The sequence below is a fragment of the Cyprinus carpio genome, chromosome B15 (genome assembly GCF_018340385.1).
Source record: "Cyprinus carpio isolate SPL01 chromosome B15, ASM1834038v1, whole genome shotgun sequence".
In the NCBI taxonomy this organism is placed as follows: Eukaryota; Metazoa; Chordata; class Actinopteri; order Cypriniformes; family Cyprinidae; genus Cyprinus; species Cyprinus carpio.
The window spans coordinates 19,516,212-19,534,433 of NC_056611.1; the positions used below are offsets into that span (position 1 = coordinate 19,516,212).

The 18,222-nt window shown below is 36.8% G+C and overlaps 1 protein-coding gene across 1 annotated transcript; it reads right to left on the reverse strand.

Moving 5' to 3' along the window:
* Window positions 1-1,039: 1,039 nt before the first annotated feature.
* Window positions 1,040-17,569, reverse strand: LOC109049891 (bleomycin hydrolase-like). The gene is made up of 12 exons (XM_042739667.1): window positions 17,414-17,569; window positions 16,631-16,828; window positions 16,082-16,191; window positions 15,646-15,787; window positions 15,364-15,452; window positions 14,377-14,469; window positions 7,608-7,763; window positions 7,375-7,533; window positions 5,558-5,625; window positions 5,360-5,477; window positions 3,779-3,848; window positions 1,040-1,329 (listed from the first exon to the last, which is right to left on the reverse strand). The coding sequence occupies exons 1-12, from the start codon at window positions 17,421-17,423 to the stop codon at window positions 1,181-1,183; spliced, it is 1,362 nt and encodes a 453-aa protein (XP_042595601.1). The 5' UTR covers window positions 17,424-17,569; the 3' UTR covers window positions 1,040-1,180.
* Window positions 17,570-18,222: the final 653 nt, after the last annotated feature.

An 18,222-nucleotide genomic window follows, 5' to 3' on the forward strand; every position in this document is an offset into this window, starting at 1 on the left:
GAAAATATCAAACTAATTTAAACAAAATTCTCAATGAATAACCACATTATGTGTTCCTTAATCTTATCTTAACTATTAGTTTGCACTGAGCACAGGGTATAGGTGTATGATTACAAAATGATTACAAATTAACTAGTTTATATCCCTTTTCCTTCATACACACACCTATGTGGGTGTAATTAAGGAGAATTAACTCCTCTTAATTAGATTTAACACAGATCAAGCGGACTCGATTCAATTTGTTCGAGTTTAATTACATATCGATCTTTTATGTCCCTTAGAACTGGCTGATCTTAGACTCAGACTTGAATAAAGATCAGCAGAGATGAGATGGCCTGAAAACAAAGTACTATAGGAGTGCATATGTAGCATTTTCTGAAGGCTCGTTCTGAGATGAACTCCAACAGATAACGTCATAGATCTCAAGCCATGATTTAACATATGCTGCGCTGACAGTCATCCAGTGGGATCTGAAATAATCCTGTCTGTTGGTGGTGACCGTTGCACCTAGAATGCTGTTGTAACGAAATTCTACTATATAACCCATTAATTGTTGGGTTATGTACTTGAACCTCCCCAAAAAATCTCATATGCTCACCAAGGCTGCAATTATTTGATCAAAAGTACAGTACAAAAAAACAACAAAAATATTATAAAATATTACTATAATGTAAAATCCCTACTTTTCTATTTTTAAATATTTTTTTAAATATTATTTATTCCTGTGATGGCCAAACTAAATTTTCAGCATCATTATACCAGTCTTAAGTGTCAGAAGATCATTAAGAAATCATTCTAACATGCTGATTAAGAAACAATTTTTATTGTTATCAGTGTTAAAAACAGTTGTGCAGTTTAATATTTCAGTAGAAACATGATACATTTCTTTCTTTCTTCTTTGCATCCTTGCTGAATAAAAACTCGAATGGCAGTGTATATATCTCAAAAGATGCCAGAATTCAAGTCTCGTAATGGTAATTAAATCAGGAATTATACTAAGCAAATGATGCACTGAAATGATTCCACACTCAGACTCCAGTGATAATAAAAAAAGAGGCAAAAAACTTTATTTTTTGTATATCTAGAGTAGGCTTTTTGTGAGAGATGGTTGGAGGGTAAAAACCAGTTGGAGGCGGAGTCAAGGAGACCAGGCTGAGACCAGTGCCTGCGGCTCCCGTGGTTATGCCAGGGCTCCCATGGGGTCCCAGGCCGGGAGGACGATGGGGTCCTGCTGCATGACGTCCAGCACCTCAGGAGGGAGGAAGTTCTTATCCACCACCACCTCGTACACATACTCAGAGAACCACTCGTCTGTCATGATCAGATATCCTGCAGGATGAGGCAGAGATGAGGCACGGACAACAGACAGAGATAAACGGGTAAAATAAGAGATGAGCAAAAGAAAGATAGCGAGATGGAGGAGTGGAACACCATTTAATTTGCTGCAGCAGAAGCTCTTATGAGAAACTTCAGCTTAGCTCACTAGGTTTGAACAGAGCTCAATCTGCTAATTAAAAGTGTAATTAAGCAATATATTCCTTATATAAAGTCCAAGTCTGAGAGATGTCCGATTTAGCGCCCTCCTCGTGAGATGGGATTTATCGTCACACACTGAAATCCGATTATCCTTGCGAGTAAAACTTTAACAGCAAATGGTGTTTAACGCTGCCAAATCTGATGTCAAATGAAATCCTGATCCCATTAGCTCCGCACATTCTCCATTGTTCACATGGAGGGAACGAGCCACACCTTGTCTAGATTGCCCGTCTCGCCTCTCAAAACCGAAAAGGTTTGATTTTAAAATAAGCAAACACACATTTGAACAATATTTTTCATTCAGGATGTGTCAGGATCCAACTGTGTGCCGATAAAGCCAGTTCCTCTCTTAATCGCTTAAAGAAAGTACAAAAATTTGACATCCGGAATGTTTTGCCATGTTAAAAGCAGGAAGTAGATGATGATAAGCTTTATTTCACTCAGCATTCACTCCTGGGTCATGACTGGTTGACTTAGGCCAATCAAACCAGGCCATCGATCGCTCAGAGAAACAGACCAGAACATACTGTGCACAAATGAAGCAGTAGAGCTTGGATTTCTGTGCATCGCTACCTCAGCTTAATGCTTTGGTTTTCAGAGTGGGATTTTTTACAAAGTAGTCTGAGAGTGTGCAAATGGGGCATCGTTTTTGGATGAGAACAGACTTTTAATGAGGCTGAGAGAAGCCTCAGAGACAAATGGTTCTGAATCTGAAAAAACAAACAGATTTTTGCTACAAAACATCATGTTTATTTGAGTAGCTAGCAGTCTTTGTGTTTGTAATAAAAATCATGCATTCCTGGGGGGCACAAAGCATCTGAGAGAATATTTCTTTCTCTTTTCATCAATCCACTTCTAAAGCCATAAAATCTACCAGCTTCAGAGCCTCCAGTGAGCCACTGACCGCATTATAAATATTCAGTCAAAATCAGTTACACAATTATCCCTCTTTAACCTCTTGTTCATGCCACAATATGCAAAAATAGGCCAGAATGAGGCAGAATTAATCAATCTTACAAGCCTGAAGCCTGTATTCCTCTAGAACGTTTACTCTGCCCCCCTGAATATATCACATTACTGTCTAATCTTCAGAAGAAACAACTGTTATGACCAATTTGAGAGCCCTTAGCCCCTTCGACCTCCACAACACATTTTTCTAATTCCCCTTCTCGTCTAGCTGTCAAACACTGTTGCTGGAAATCCACAAAAAGTTCAGATTTATGTACAGCTGTGATGTTCTGAATTCATAAACAGCTGTGATTAGATGTGATTTGTCATTTATTAATACGATGTGCGCTGTAAGGCTGATATTTTTACAACATTGGCAGATGTTACTACTAAAATTAGTGTGTTAAAGGTGAAGCGTCCAAATAATGCTCTACTAGTGTAATGATGAAGTTGCTTACTGTGTTGAATATTAAAATTATATACTTTTAAGCTATATAAATTAATAACTTTAAATGCTACAAGTGGATTATTATAATTATTATTTTTTTTTTTTTTTTTTTTAGATTTGCTGTTAATTATGCATAACATACTAACACCAAACCTTTTGAATGTTAGTATATATGTGCAACAGAAATAGCAATGCTTGCCTCAGAAACACAACAGAACCACAGCATTTTGAGGAAGTCAATCTATGAATGCCTTTGTATCTCATTAAACCAAAAAAAGAAAAAGTATTTTAACAGGGAAAAAAATGACACACTTCACCTTTAAGGCAAACTTTGAACTTTTTAAATGCGCAGATGAAGCAATCTGCAAGGAATCATTTTCCACGAAAAATGAGCAGGCCAAAATACCTTTATAATCTTCTGAGGAATTCAGGTCTATGGAAGCAGAAAGAAAACGGCAATGTATGCGTGTGCACACACTCTTTCTTTCTCCAGGCAGCCAAAGCTAATTAAACAGCACCTCGATGTAGCGTCTGTTTTAAATAAGACGGTGGGCATGGACATGAGGTCCAGCTGTGAGTGGGTCTACAGATGTGCCCGGCCCAAATAACACACACAGCATGCTCTAAACCTCTGAATCCAGAGAGGCCCAGCAAAGACCCCATGCTAATTCAAATATCCGACTCCTGGTGTTCTCAGACAAGAGTTAAATTAAGTTATTGAAGAGCGGACTAAGGAGCCCCAAGAGCTAATCCTGCTGCAAATTGAATTATTTAATGTCAAAAACTAAAATATCTGTAAATTAGGAAGCATATATAAGTGGCAGACAGAGTGGGAAACCCCCTCACCTTTATTCCCACGGTCGTCTCCCCACGAGTTCTCCACACGCCACTTCTCGTAGCATCCCTCCTTTCCATTCTGTGGACGAAAGACATGATGAAACGGAGAATGAAAGTCCATCCCATACACGACAATCATAGTGTAGTGGATAGAGATGTGGAATCATAACTGAAACACGACAATCATAGTGTAGTGGATAGAGATGTGGACTCAGAATTCGTGCTCTGCATTTTACCGAAAGTGCACACACACAGAGAGTGAACACACCCCAGAGCAGTGGGCAGCCATTTATGCTGCGGCGCCCGGGGAGCAGTTGGGGGTTCGATGCCTTGCTCAAGGGCACCTAAGTCATGGTATTGAAGGTGGAGAGAGAACTGTACATGCACTCCCCCCACCCACAATTCCTGAGACTCGAACTCACAACCCTTGGATTGGGAGTCTGACCTCTCTAACATTAGGCCAACTTCCCACCATACACGACAATCATAGTGTAGTGGATAGAGATGTGGAATCATAACTGCTCTGGGCAGAGCACTTAATCCCAGGTGTTACGTGTTATTTATGGAACAAAATTAGACTTTAATAGCACACACCACTGTTCAAATGTTTGGAGTTGGTAAGATTTTATGTTTTTGAAAGGAGCCTCTTTTGCTTGCTAAGCCGCATTTATTTGATTAAAAATTCAGTGTTGGGGGTAATGCATTACAAGTAATGCAAGTTATGTAATCAAATTACTTTTTAAATATAAAAGTAACATTAGTTTTTCATTTACAAGAAAATATTTGAGATACTTTTCCAAATAAGTAACGCCAGTCTCTCTCTACTCTTTTGAATGGTGGCGGAGACTTACATGGACGAGAAGAAACTGTTGAATAAAATCATTATTTTTGTTTTCTCTGCAAACAAAAAGTTTTTTCGTAGCTTCGTTAAATTAAGGTTGAACCACTGGTCACATGGACTATTTTAACAATGTCCTTACTACCTTTCTAGGCTTTGAACGTGGTAGTTCCGTTGCTGTCTATGCAGGGTCAGAAAGTTATCGGATTTCATCACAAATATCTTATTTTGTTCCAAAGATGAAAGAGGTTCTTACGAGTTTGAAACGACAAGATGGTGAGTAATAAATGACAGAATTTTACTTTTATTGGTGAACTAACCCTTTAATGCATCCTTGCTGAACAGAAGTATTAATTTGGTAAATTAAGTATTATTTTTTCTGTATTTCACATTGTGTAATGTCTAGCTTCTCTTTAAAACTAAGCTATCTTTTACTTATTAATAAAAGAAGCCCTTTGCTTTACAGCACATGTACACGGGTGCTGCCCACCGGGTGCCAGAGAAGGGAATAATGAACTCTGGATGTGCATATGGTGACTTATGAGGGCAAAATAGTCAGTAATCTCAAAAACTGCTTGTAATTAAACAGGCCGGATGTCTGCAGAAGGAGTAAGAATCTTGAGGTCACAAGTGCTGTTAATGAGCATTCAGGGTCATGACCTGTGTGATATAGTGGTCTTTAAATAACTAGCTCAAACTATTCAATCCAAGCATGTTTGACAGTGTTTTTGAGTGTGCTGTTCTGTCGATACCTTGTCAGTAACAGCAGTCAGGATCATGGCATGGGTCATCATAGAATCTCCAAAGATCAGCCTTTCTGCCTTAGACAAGTTTTTCACTGAGATGCCGAATACCAGGTCATGGTTAAACCTACAAAAAGAGAATTTTTAGTGTCAAAAACACACTCAGAAAAGTCTTACCTTTTAACTTGCAGAAGAGACAATACTTACACATTCATGTCATTGATGCCCAGTTTGCTGTGGAAATGTTTGCCTACGTCACAGCCGAACCACACCGCCTGATGCCAGAAAGACACCAATTCATACGGACATACATTATCACAAGCACTATTTTTGTCTATCAACTTAAGTGTCCTATGTTTTTCTCTCTTTTTGTACTGGTTAAATTGTCAGGACAAAACATGTACAACAAGAGTTTAAAATTCCAGACAGAATACAATACACTGAAATTGCAAAAAACTATTTACACACAGGCATGTAAACCTCAGAGAGTGACACAAATATGTGAATAGTTTATAACTGTATCATTTAGTGCTGCAAATTTGTTGCAAACATGGTCATTAAGTTTCATCCTGATAAAATATGTATCTGGGAATAGGGATAGTGGATTCAACCGTAGTGCTTTTTTACCTTCAACAATTACTATCAAAGCTCATAGGTCTCTTTTGTCATATGGGAATAATTGTGCAAAAAACGATTCTAGTTATTTAATCTGTTTATTCCTGGGCTGTGATACACATACACTACTGTTTTAAGGTTGGTAAAATTTTTCAATGTTTTTGAAAGAAGTCTCTTGTACTTAAAGTTGCATTTATTTGATACAGTAAAAAAGTAATATTGTGAAATATTATTACTAGTTTAAAATAACCCTTTTCTATTTTAATATATTGTAATTTATTCCTGTGATGGCAGACTGAATTTTCAACAGCACGTATTTGAAACAGAAATATTTTGTAATATTATAAATGTATTTACTGGCACTTTCGATCAATTTAAAGCATCCTTGCTAAATCAAAGTATTTCCAAAAAAAAATAAACTCTATCCTTTAACTTTCATCACATGACCCTAACCAGCCTAATTGACCATTCGCAAAGAACCGCTCTCCTTAGTTACTGTTGCCATCCCCGACAAACAATAGCACTCTCTTGTTCTCACCCAGTGAAAAATACATCGCATAGCAAAGAGGAAACTGACAACGTGCTGACAGACAAGAGAGAGAAGGTAACTTCTGGTATGAAACAAGGTATCAATTTAGTCATTTTAAAGAAATTCAAACAATAAATGCTGTTTTGTGGCTCTTTGAAGTGTCATGACAGATCACTGTATTGCCTCAGTTCAGTGAACCGATGTCTTTTCATATTTACGTAAAGCACGAAATGAACATCAATATAACGTGAAACCTATGAAAATGGTTTAAAAAAAGCACATGACGCCATAGTGTTATCACTTTAGAATGTCGCAGTGACCATCAATTGCAGTAAAGGACCTGTCATAGTTTGATGAGTGGGAAGATGACATGAAGCAATGCGAGTCACAAGGTTAGCTGCATTAAGAACAGATGAGCGCACATGTGTATATACAGCTCCCATTTGGGGCGAAGTTCACGGGATTTTGTCCACAGAATGATAAGACCACACGTTTTAACATATCATTTTATTATTTCACACTCAGTATTTTAACTTTAGCACCAGACATGACAGGTTTTCTGGTATGCAAAACAACTACTTTAAAGGAATTCCTTAGCTTACTGCCGTTACTGTGGCAGCCAAATAACAGCACAGCTTAACCCTCTGCACATGTTTATATTTAGCTATAATGAAAAAGTTTCAATTCAGTCAATCTTTTTTTACCTCGTTTTAATATGGATTTCTATGGAGACCGGCTGTAGCTGTAGCTGTCGGGCAAGATGGCGAATAGCAGCGGCGGCACATAATATCCGCGTTCTGATTGGTCAGATCGCCTGTCAATCAAGGTCTTTGCAAACGGTCAATTATAATGGCAACCCTTTGAACCCCATTGATTTTACCTCTCCACCCTTGATGGAATCTGCAGCAGCTTTCTTTAGCAGCTCGATGGGCTGGTTGTTGTAAAGTGTTCTACGGCCGCCCACCATGTTTCCCAGAAACTCCACACTGAACAGCTTTCCATAGGGGTTTTGGGGCCGAGGGTCGTTAACGAGGCAGATCTGCATAGAGATTACGCAACTTGTGAGTAAGGACTACAACAGACTGAAGCTGATGTGGCCTGTGCTGCTCTTACCTTGTCCTGAAGATTATAGAGGGGCTTGATGTGCTTTGTGTAAAACTCCAGAGGAGTTAAAGGGCCCATGCGGTGGAAGGTCTTGTCCTTGTCCCGGTATTCCCAACAGATGGTGTCTGGAGGACTGCCCAGACAAACACTGGCCACTCGAAACACCTGAAGACATCAAATAAAAGAGAAAAGATGCATGAAATCATATTGCCCCCAAACTTCTGAACAGTAGTGCGCATAGCGGAAATTCTCAAGTTTTATGGCTCCTAATAAGCATTCAGAATTCAAAAATGGTTGATTGAAGTTTGAACTCTGAAGATGGATGACATATGGATGTGATATCTTAAATCAGACCTGGGAAAACAAAACAAACCACATTAGAGAAAGCTCTGGCTTTGACGGGATGTAGCCGAGATGAGCACTAAGAACACAAACACTGTCTGTGAGGCGCCAGTGTTTGACTCTGTTACTCTTTTTTTCTGAACTCAAACTGTTTTTAGTTCTCAGAACTTAGCCTTTGTTACTCCAATCCCAGGCATTTCCTGCCCTCTCCTGACCGCGGCCTGAGCTTTACATATTGGATTGTGGATTTCTCGTAGCCAAGATTAACTTGACCTTGATAATATGCACTTCTTGGTCAATCGCAAATGCAGGAAGGCAAGAAACTGGACAGATAAGATGCACCTATCTTTTTTCTTTTGGCATATTCAAGTAGACAAATCAACAAAGACAGGCGCTACACAAACTGAACTTTACAGAGAATTCTGGTTGACTTTATTCACACTATGTAACATTTCATTGGTCAGGACTTCACTGAAAAGTCAATAGAAAAAACACATGAATTATTTATGGCTCCTTAAGGTTTTTTTTTTTTTTTTTTTTTTAAGGAATAGTTCACTGACTAATGAAAACTTATTTACTCACCCTCATGTTGTTTCAAAAAAAGGATATTTTGCAGAATGTCAAAGCTGCTTTATTCCAACAAAAGGGGATAGTGTTTTAAACTGTCAAGCTCCAAAAATGCAAGACATTTGCTAATAAGATGTGAAAAAAAACAATGACTCTTGTGCAATGCCATGCAAGCTTGTAGGAGATTTTAATAGGAAAAATTAGGAGAATGATGACTTAAATTTTTGAGATGGTATAAGGAAATGTTTTAATTTATTTTGGACATTTCTCTCTAATGTTCCCTATAAACAGAAGCAAAGGACAAAAAACCTCTACATACAAAAGCATACAAAAACCTGCAAAAATTTAATTTATATATATATATATATATATATATATATATACACAAATTATATATCATCATCACAAAAAACACTAAAACTAAAAAAAAAAAAAAAATATTATATTTAAATTTAAATAAAAATGGACATCACCCTCACAGAACTTTAAAAAATTAAGAAAGAAAGAAATTTTGGTCTTTTAACCACACAAAGCTCACTCATATGTCTTCGGAAGACTCATAACGACTACTTTTAATGGTGCTTTTTCATCCTGTTGGGAGTATGTCAATATAAATCATCTACTTTTATTTGCTAAATATCATTTGTGTTCCACAGAAGGCTTTGGAAGAACATGAGTCAACATTTGTCAATTTATTGTACTCTTTAGATGAGAGGTTACAGAAGAGAGCTAGGTTTTTCAAAGTATCCAACCTTCTCTCTCACCCTATTTCAGCCCAATCCCAGAAAAAAACCATTTAGCATTAAAGTTTGTTTTCTCTATCCAGTCTTCCAAGAGGGGGAGTAAATACCGGTGGTGCCCGGCCCTCTTTCCTCCCTGTTGACCCGGCGTTGGACCCAGATGCTCCAACCGCACAAACAGCCTCTGTGTCGCACGCTCTCACATCCTCTCTCCTCCTTGGCAGGTTAGATAAACTCACAGGACTGTCCAAACAACATTGGCGCCCGTTTTCCCTTTTTTTTGGCCTGTTGAAAAGTGCTGGTCGCGCAAAACAATGGCTGAGGCTCACTGACGTCAGTACGGAGTCAATATTGAAACACCTGTCTGAGGCTGGGTGGCCACAGGGCAGCAGGAAGAGCCGAGAGGCACATCTAGGGATGAGCGACTGGCTCACAGGTCAGGAAGATAAGCATGCCATAGCACAATGTAAATCTTTTGCTTAAGAAAAACACAATGTCTCGTCCAAAAGCACTAAATCTCATCTCCTCAGGCTGTTCCGTTATGCCTTGACTTTGGATAATGCAGGATCTGTGAGTCGGAGCAACTTAACGAGAGCAAGGTGCATGGATGCAATGTTTAAATTACTCTAAAATCAAACTTGTATTTATGGAATAAGCAACAGGCATTTGATGTGAAAGGTGCAGGAAACCCACATATGTCCTAAGTATATTGTCAAAAGCATTTGTGACATGTTACAGGAAAACGGTTTAGTTTATTCCAAAGTATCAGAGCTGTGGCCTTGTGGTATTCTTGAGCCATGGTGCTCACACAGGCATTATGAGATTAAACATGGTTTATGACAATTCTGTGTCACTGTCCCTATAAATAGAGCATTAAAAAAATAAATAAAATAAAATAGAAACCTTGAAAAACTAAAATCAAATTTTTTTTATATAAAACTAAAAACAATAAATGAATGCCCTACAGAACTAAATAAAATTACAAAGAATAAAAAAGACAAATAAACTAACTAAATAAACAGCAATAAAAAGCCAGACAAAATAAAAAACAAACAAAGCAGATCAACTAAAAACTAAATAAAGCAAAATAAGCAAAATTAAATACAATAAAACCTCACAAAATTAAACATAAGAAAAAAAAATAAACTAAATAAAAGCAAATGAAAACCCTAACAGAACTAAATAAAAACAAATGACAAAGAAATACACAAAGTATAATTAAATTAAAAATAAAATAAAAATATATAAAAAGAACTATATAAAATCACCCCCAAACAAAAATAATAATAATAAAAAAAAAAACTAAATCCAATTAAAAAAAAAAAATATATATATATATATATATATATATAGATATATATATATATATATATATATATATATATATATTAAGATTAAAACTAATGAAGAAACAAAAACATTTTTAAAGTGGAACTGGCATGAAGAAAGTTCAGGTCACTCATGGTCAGACCTATCCAGTGCCACATGCATCACCTCTCGTTCTGGTGGGTGAACTTGAGATACTGGCTAATCTGGGATCACAAGCACCTGCTTCTGGGTGTGGGCACAAGGTGCTCCAGGTATGAATATGGCAAATAGGCCTAGATGTTTGTTGACAAGGAAAGCAACAGTATGACTGGCTGTCTCACGTCAAAGTAATCCATGTGCAAGCAATCAGCCATGCAAATGGCTGGATGTATGAAGATGCAACATGGCACATTTCCAGTTGCCTGTGGGTAGGTACGTGTAACTGTTTACAAGAACTTCATCGTAAACATTGCTTTCCTATATGGCTGCCAGACTCCGGTACCGAGACCACAGTGCTGATCCTATCAATTTTGTTTGTTTGTTTGCATCTGCTTCTCAAGCACAACTTTGCAAGGAAGTAAACAGAATGAAGTTCAACAAAGGATGGCGTGTCAATAATTGGCCTTTTTGCTTTTGTTACATGGCAGAAATGACACAACGCAAGCCAAAATATAATTTAGAGCACGATCGGATGACCCATTAGAGGCTGTGAACAGCTGACAAATACATTTGATTGATTAACTTTAACTTTCGTGTAAACATGAAACACATTTGGAACTTTCAGACAAACAAAGTTGAACAAGGGAATTTCAGTATGTCTTTGCGGAGAATTATCCACAACCACAACACAGTGACGGAACAGACCTCAACCAAAAAAATAACAAAACTGCACATTCCTTTATCACACGTACACACCGTCTTCTAGCATGTGCAAACAAACACTAAGATATGACAGATGAATAGAATGTTTAGTATAAAACACAATCATGATGAATTGATTCTGTGATTGAAGCAGTTGTACCAGCAAATTTCCTTTGATCTTTTGAAACAATTTTGATGTACTATAATAACTGATTGTTTGATCTCTGAAGAGTACTATATTCACCAAGGAGGAAATTTAATTAATCTAATGTGACGTTAAAGACATTAATAATCTTGCAAAAAATGAATTTAAAAAAACAGAACTAACGTTCATAAAAATAAAAACCGAAAAGAAAAAAAATGTATCTTGGTTTTCACAAAAATATTAAGCAGCAAAACTGTTTTCAACATTGACAAAAATAAAAAATGTTTGTCAAGCACCAAATCAGCATATTAGATTTATTTCTGCAGTATCATGAGTAATAACTGCTAAAAATTCAGCTTTGCAATCACAGGAATAATATTTCATAATATTACTGTTTTATTGAATTTCTGATCAAATAAATCATACAGTCACTGCTGGAAAGGGTTCAAATATGCAAAAGATGCTGTAAACCTGAATAATCTGCAGGACGTGGTGGATTTTTCTGAAGAACAGCAGGCAGTTTAACTGTTCAGAACGGTCGTAGATCATCCAGGTAACCACATACAGTATTAAGAAGCAAGGGTTCCCAAACTTTTGAAGGGGGTTATTTTTAATATTTTCAGCTATTTTTTTGTCTTGTGGACTATATGTAAACATCTTTTATGTCAAATATCTTACTCAGGACAGTACTAAATAAAAAATAACATGCATTTTGTATGATCTCTCTTATTTTGTTAAAATTATTCACATTTTCACAGATTCTGCAAGGGGTTCCCAAACTTTCGCATGCAACTGTATATAAATAAATAAATACACACACACACATACATATACATATACATATATCACACACTATATATATATATATATATATATATATATAAATATAAATACACACACACACATATATGAATGTTGTTATTGTGAAAAAACACACACACCACACACACACACACATCATGCTTAAACACATCATGCTTCCATGTTCTGCAGCACACTGGTCTGTCAGATAGTCGAGATTGTAAAGAGTGACACTATCCAGTCCAGCAATGGCAACACATAAGTAACTTAAACAAGGCCAACACCTTACTTGTGTGATTATGAATGGAAACCACAGATTTAAAAAAAAAAAGGAAACAATACATGAACTGATTTTGAACCTCAAACAAGTTCTGACTTGACTTATTTTGTCTGCACTGGATTAGATTTCAGTCTCAATTACGTTAATTATAGGACTTTCCTGCATTTGATCTCATCCACCGTAACTCACCATTTTGATACAAATAAAAACAACGTTTCACCGCATCCCTATTAAATAAACAAACCCCTGTCCCAACAACTCATCTGCCAGTGAAGTGCTACAGAGAACAAACCTCCACCAGGTGGACAAACAAACATCCCGTCAAAAACAGGAAAGAGAACAGAGGAGAATATGCATCAGAACCAGATAAACAGGGAAGCAAATCATACTCAGGCATATGCTTATCCCGGGAGAGAAACGCAGAGAATGAGCTTAGAGATATTAACTTAGACATGTGCGCTGTGCGTCGTCCCTCCGCAGATGTGGAGGTATAGTAATAATGCCAGAGAGATTGCCTTTGCCACTCAGCGACAGGCACCGGGTGATAACAATCATGTTTGTGGAACATTCTGTCATCAAGTCCTGCAGGCGCTTGCTCTTTCTCTATGTCTACCTCACTCTTTCTCTTTCCTCTGCTCACACGCATAAAAATGCATGCAAACATATAAAAGATACGTTAAGAATACAGATACGCAGGTATTCACAAAACCAGGGCACGCTTTGTATGTGCTCATTTTGGTTCACAGGTGGGTGACAATGTTATTGCACAGCTCAAATGGGGTTTAATTATTGATGTCTATGTTTTGTCAGATCGAGCACTTATGATATTTACAATATGTCAGTACTTACGTCATTGCATCACTTACAGTCTGACATACAGACGGGTCCAGAGACTATTTAAAATTTAATAAGGGATTGTTATAAATTTGCATTTACCTACATTCAAATTGTAATTTTTATTTTTTTTTTAAATGTGAATGAATGTGTATTTTAAGAAGCAAGTTTCTATTTTTTACTTTTATATTGTATATTTCACTATATACACATTACAGGCGAATCTATTATATGCTGATCTTTGTGAAAAATGACCTTTATGTATCTTTTTATGGTCTGAATTATGAAACTGATCATGCTGCCCTTCTGTTTGTTGATTCTGGACATGTGTCTAAAAAAGCTTTTAAGTATCCTAAATCTGAAATGCTAGGGGTGTTTTCAGAGCTGGCAACTGCCGATAAGGAACAAACAGTTGCAAATCCCATAATTATAAAAGTAAGCTTGACAGTCCCTTATCCACAATTTTACAGTTCTCTCTGCTTATGTGAAATCTGCAAGAGTTTGCGCCCAAAGCCTGTGAAAGATAATTTTGCAATGTTGTCTGGCAACCTCTAGTGGTGGTTTCATAATCAGTCAAAGAGCGCCCTCAACAGGGCTATAAGAACAGCACTATTCTGTTGCCATTCTAAATAGTTTGTTCCATTGTTTACTCATCATGTCATTCCAAACTGTAATCTTTTTCATGTAGACAAAAAGACAAGAATCGATTTTCTAATACAAAATAATTATTATTTAAAAATCAAATCAGTATGTCGCCAAGATCTTTAATTATGTAACTGATGTGCATATGCAAATACAGGGATGAGGGTGAGTAAATTATTTCATTTATTTATTTTTTTCAGGCTGAGCTATACCATTACCATAAAACAGAGAGCAAGTTTGCTCCACAAAACAACTCACCTCCTCAATCATGGTGTCTATAGTGTCAGACAGCTTGGTTTTAGTAGCCTCATTGGCCACCATGTTCCTCAGCGTTAGACAATACTCCCTCAGCTGCAACACAAAAAAACAAGTGACAAAAATTATTTAATTAAAAAAATGGATAATGCTAAATAATTGTGTGCCTAATTATATAATATCTCCGATATCTTATAAACCACTTCATCTAGCTTTCTCATAATATTTTAGTAATATAACCACAGAGTAAACAGTGCTTTAGAAGGCAATGTAAGCATCATATTATGAATATGCAAATTTTATAAGCTTTTTCCATGACTCTGACCTTAGCCATGTAAAAATGTAACCTTTTAATCTTTTCAGATTAATTTAAACTAAAAACAAACTATGATGAAAAATTGTTTGGGATAATTGAAATGAAGTAGAAATAAACTGAAACATAAATATTAGATGAAAAATTAGAAATGTTGCCAGAAACAAGTTTAAGTACCAAAATGACTAAAACTTAAAAACTATAAAAATGAGTAAAAGCTAAACAGACATTAAAAAAATACAATTAAACCATTAAAATGACAAAAGCACATAACAAAATAACTAAAACTTCAATTAAAATGAAACAGAGTATAAAAATAAAAGTGAATTCAAAATATTAGTAAATAATATGAAACTAAAAAAAAAAAAAATTCTAAAATAACACTGGATACTTTGATGAATATTTTCTGGTACATTATCTCATACTTGCTTTAGCTCTTCATTAAATGTCATGCGGGCCTTAACGGCCATCTTTCTCATTTATCTAAAAGACAAGGGAAGTGACCTTAGTGACTTTATTCTCTGCTCATCCGATGACTCAAAGAGCGTTTCTGTGATGGAGCCACCAGCTCATGAGCAGCCACTAAATCCTCGTTCGGTAAATGTCAACATAAAAGCTTGAGGGGATACATGGCGCTGCAGACTGAGAGGTGCTTTCAAGGGCTGAGCGTAACTCACCTTGTGATTGAGGATATCGTTCATTCTACGGGAGGCCTCAGAACTGTGAGACTCGGGGAAGCACTTCTTAGGGACGACGCCGTATTTTTCTGAAAAGCACATTGGGCTTTAAATGCAACTTGAACGTGAAGAAGTACAAAGGGTTTCATTTCAATTCATACATTTAAACCATTTTTGTTCTGAAGCGAACAGATTAAAAAGCCAATTGACTTTTTAATCGACAAATAAATGCTTCCCCTGAACAAATGTGAGTTTAGGTTAATGCATCAGAGCTAAACTGACCAATGAGGTTAACCAGCATATCCCACTGCCCGCCATCATTGGTAGGATTCGACAGCAGGAACTGAACCAATCTGCCATCTACTGACTCATTCCTCTGGGCCGTCTCCACACAGGCATGCAGAAAGTAATAGCATCTCTCCACCTGAGACAAAAACAGAAATACAGATGATCAGGGGGTGCGTACCATCAAGGTGAAGGGGCAGAGAGTGGACACAGTGGTCCACAAACATCCAGGGAACACAATACATCTCACACAAAAAGAGGATTTACTGCACTTTTACCATTAACACAATGACAGCAAACGACAGACGGCAAAAACAACACAGCAGAATTACAACCTGAGAGACCCGTGCAAAGAAATACAGCTGAATCTTAGATTAAACAGTAAAGAGTATGTCATTTTTGAAAACACAGACCAGGAATAGAGGTAACTTACTTTATCCCAGAAAAAAAGATATGACTGACTGAATTCAAATTCTTCAATGTTAAACTTCTTCATAAATGGAAGACGCATGACGTTGAGGCATGAGAAGATCCAACATCTCCCTGATAGAAAAAAAAACAAGCACATTTAAACAAATATATATATATATGTGTGTGTGTGTGTGTGTGTGGTGATATAATACTTAATAATATTGTATTTGCTATGCAAATGTTATTCACGTGTACTTTGATAAAAGTTTATCCTGCTATAGGTTACTTCCTGGTTCCAAACCCAGTACACATGAAATGCATATGTGAAGTGGTGCACCAAGTAATTTTTGATGTTTTTCTGATTTTTAGAAAACATTCAGCAGTTGTCTTTGGCTTCATTTTGTAAAGACACAAGTTTCAGTTACTTTATTTAACTTTATGCTTTTTCTAGACCATTAATATGACTGACACTTTCATCTCATGTGGGCCTAGATTATTTTACCGAATATCTGTCGGATGCACCATTCACTTGCAAAACCTTACTTCTCAGTTTTCCTCACAGTGTAGGTACCTGAGTTTTTCTGGTTGGTGACAGGCTTGCCCTCTGTGGGAATGCTGTGCTGAAAGACGTGTACGGTGTCCTGGACCGTCTGCCGGTGCAGACACACCTCTAACGGATCAATGCAAGTCGAGACGTTCTGGGCGAGCAGAAACCGTGGCTCCGAGCGGAAGCGCTTGATAAAAGCTGATGTTTTCTCCTGACTCAGACCTGGGCAACAAACAAGGGCACAAAGACATAACAAGACCTCTCAATTTACAAACCAGGATGGACAGTAAGTGTGACACTGTGCCTTTAAACCTTTACTGATATATATATATATATATATATATATTATATATATATATATATATATATATATATATATATATATATATATATTCTATTTTATTGATGTGACACACAAGAGTTTGATAGAATGATGTCATACTCAGATACTGCCTGAAATGATTGACAGCCAGCTCTCTGACTTCAGTTTGACTCCATTCATTGTTTATGTAGTTTAGCGGTGTTTAGCTTCTCTTACACTTAAGAAACCTTTCCATTTCCAATAATTACACGTAAGCACTCGTTTTAACCCGTTCAAAGCGTCACTCCAGTGATTTGACTCGAGCATACGCGATCAAGAGTTAAAAGTCGACCTCACACCTTTGCTTAGTCACTTTCAACTGTAGAAGGAAACAGCTCGGGCTAGTTAGCCACACAATGCTACTCCATTCACATCAACATTTGTGAAGCTCTGAGCCCTAAGCCGGCACCTACGAGCTGCGAGAGACAATATTTACACATACGCACCAGTGTCCATGTTTGCGGATGAGGAGAGGAGGTGTTGGAGTCTGATTTGTAGGTCTTTGTTTATTTCATTCGCCGACAGCCAGTCAGTCCGTGCGGAATTCCGGAAACAGGAAATCCAGTGAAATCGCGTGTCTTTCTGTCGAGGTTGCCATATCTGGGGAAAACCCTCCTTTCCGAGGCTCCAGTGGGGTATGTGTGTGGTAGTGGTATTTTAATAAATACCATGGTACGTGGTCCTCTAGGTTATTTTTCACGAATACGGTACAAAGCATGACCGGAAGCGCTTAAACGCATTAAATGCAATGCATTGTCCTTTTTAACAATTGTAAGTGACATTTTTTTCTTTAAATAACAAACAGGCATTATCATTGGTAAACATATGCTTATTAAAAGCTGCTACAGTGAAAATGACACGTCAAAAATAAATGAATTATTTACAAGTAAGGAAACTTAAGCTACCTATTATCAAAATGTATCCGTGTTGAAATTTTATAGCTAAAACAAAAATTCAGCAGGAGGAGGTTGTCAAACTGAATTTAATAAGATCTGTTTTGTTATATGTTAATTCTACATAGGTTTTGCTACTTCTTTGTTTTTTTTTTGTTGTTGTTTTTTTTTTTGCAGTAATTTAAATGGAAAGCAACACTAGGTTTGGAAACAGGGTAGGCCTATATGAAATGGTCTTAATTAATTTGGTCACTAAGTATAGATTAACTAGTTTGAGACCAAATTTCAGTTTGCAGTATTTCATAGACTTGATAAAGAACAAAAAAATATATATTAATAAAATAAAACAAATAAATGTCTTG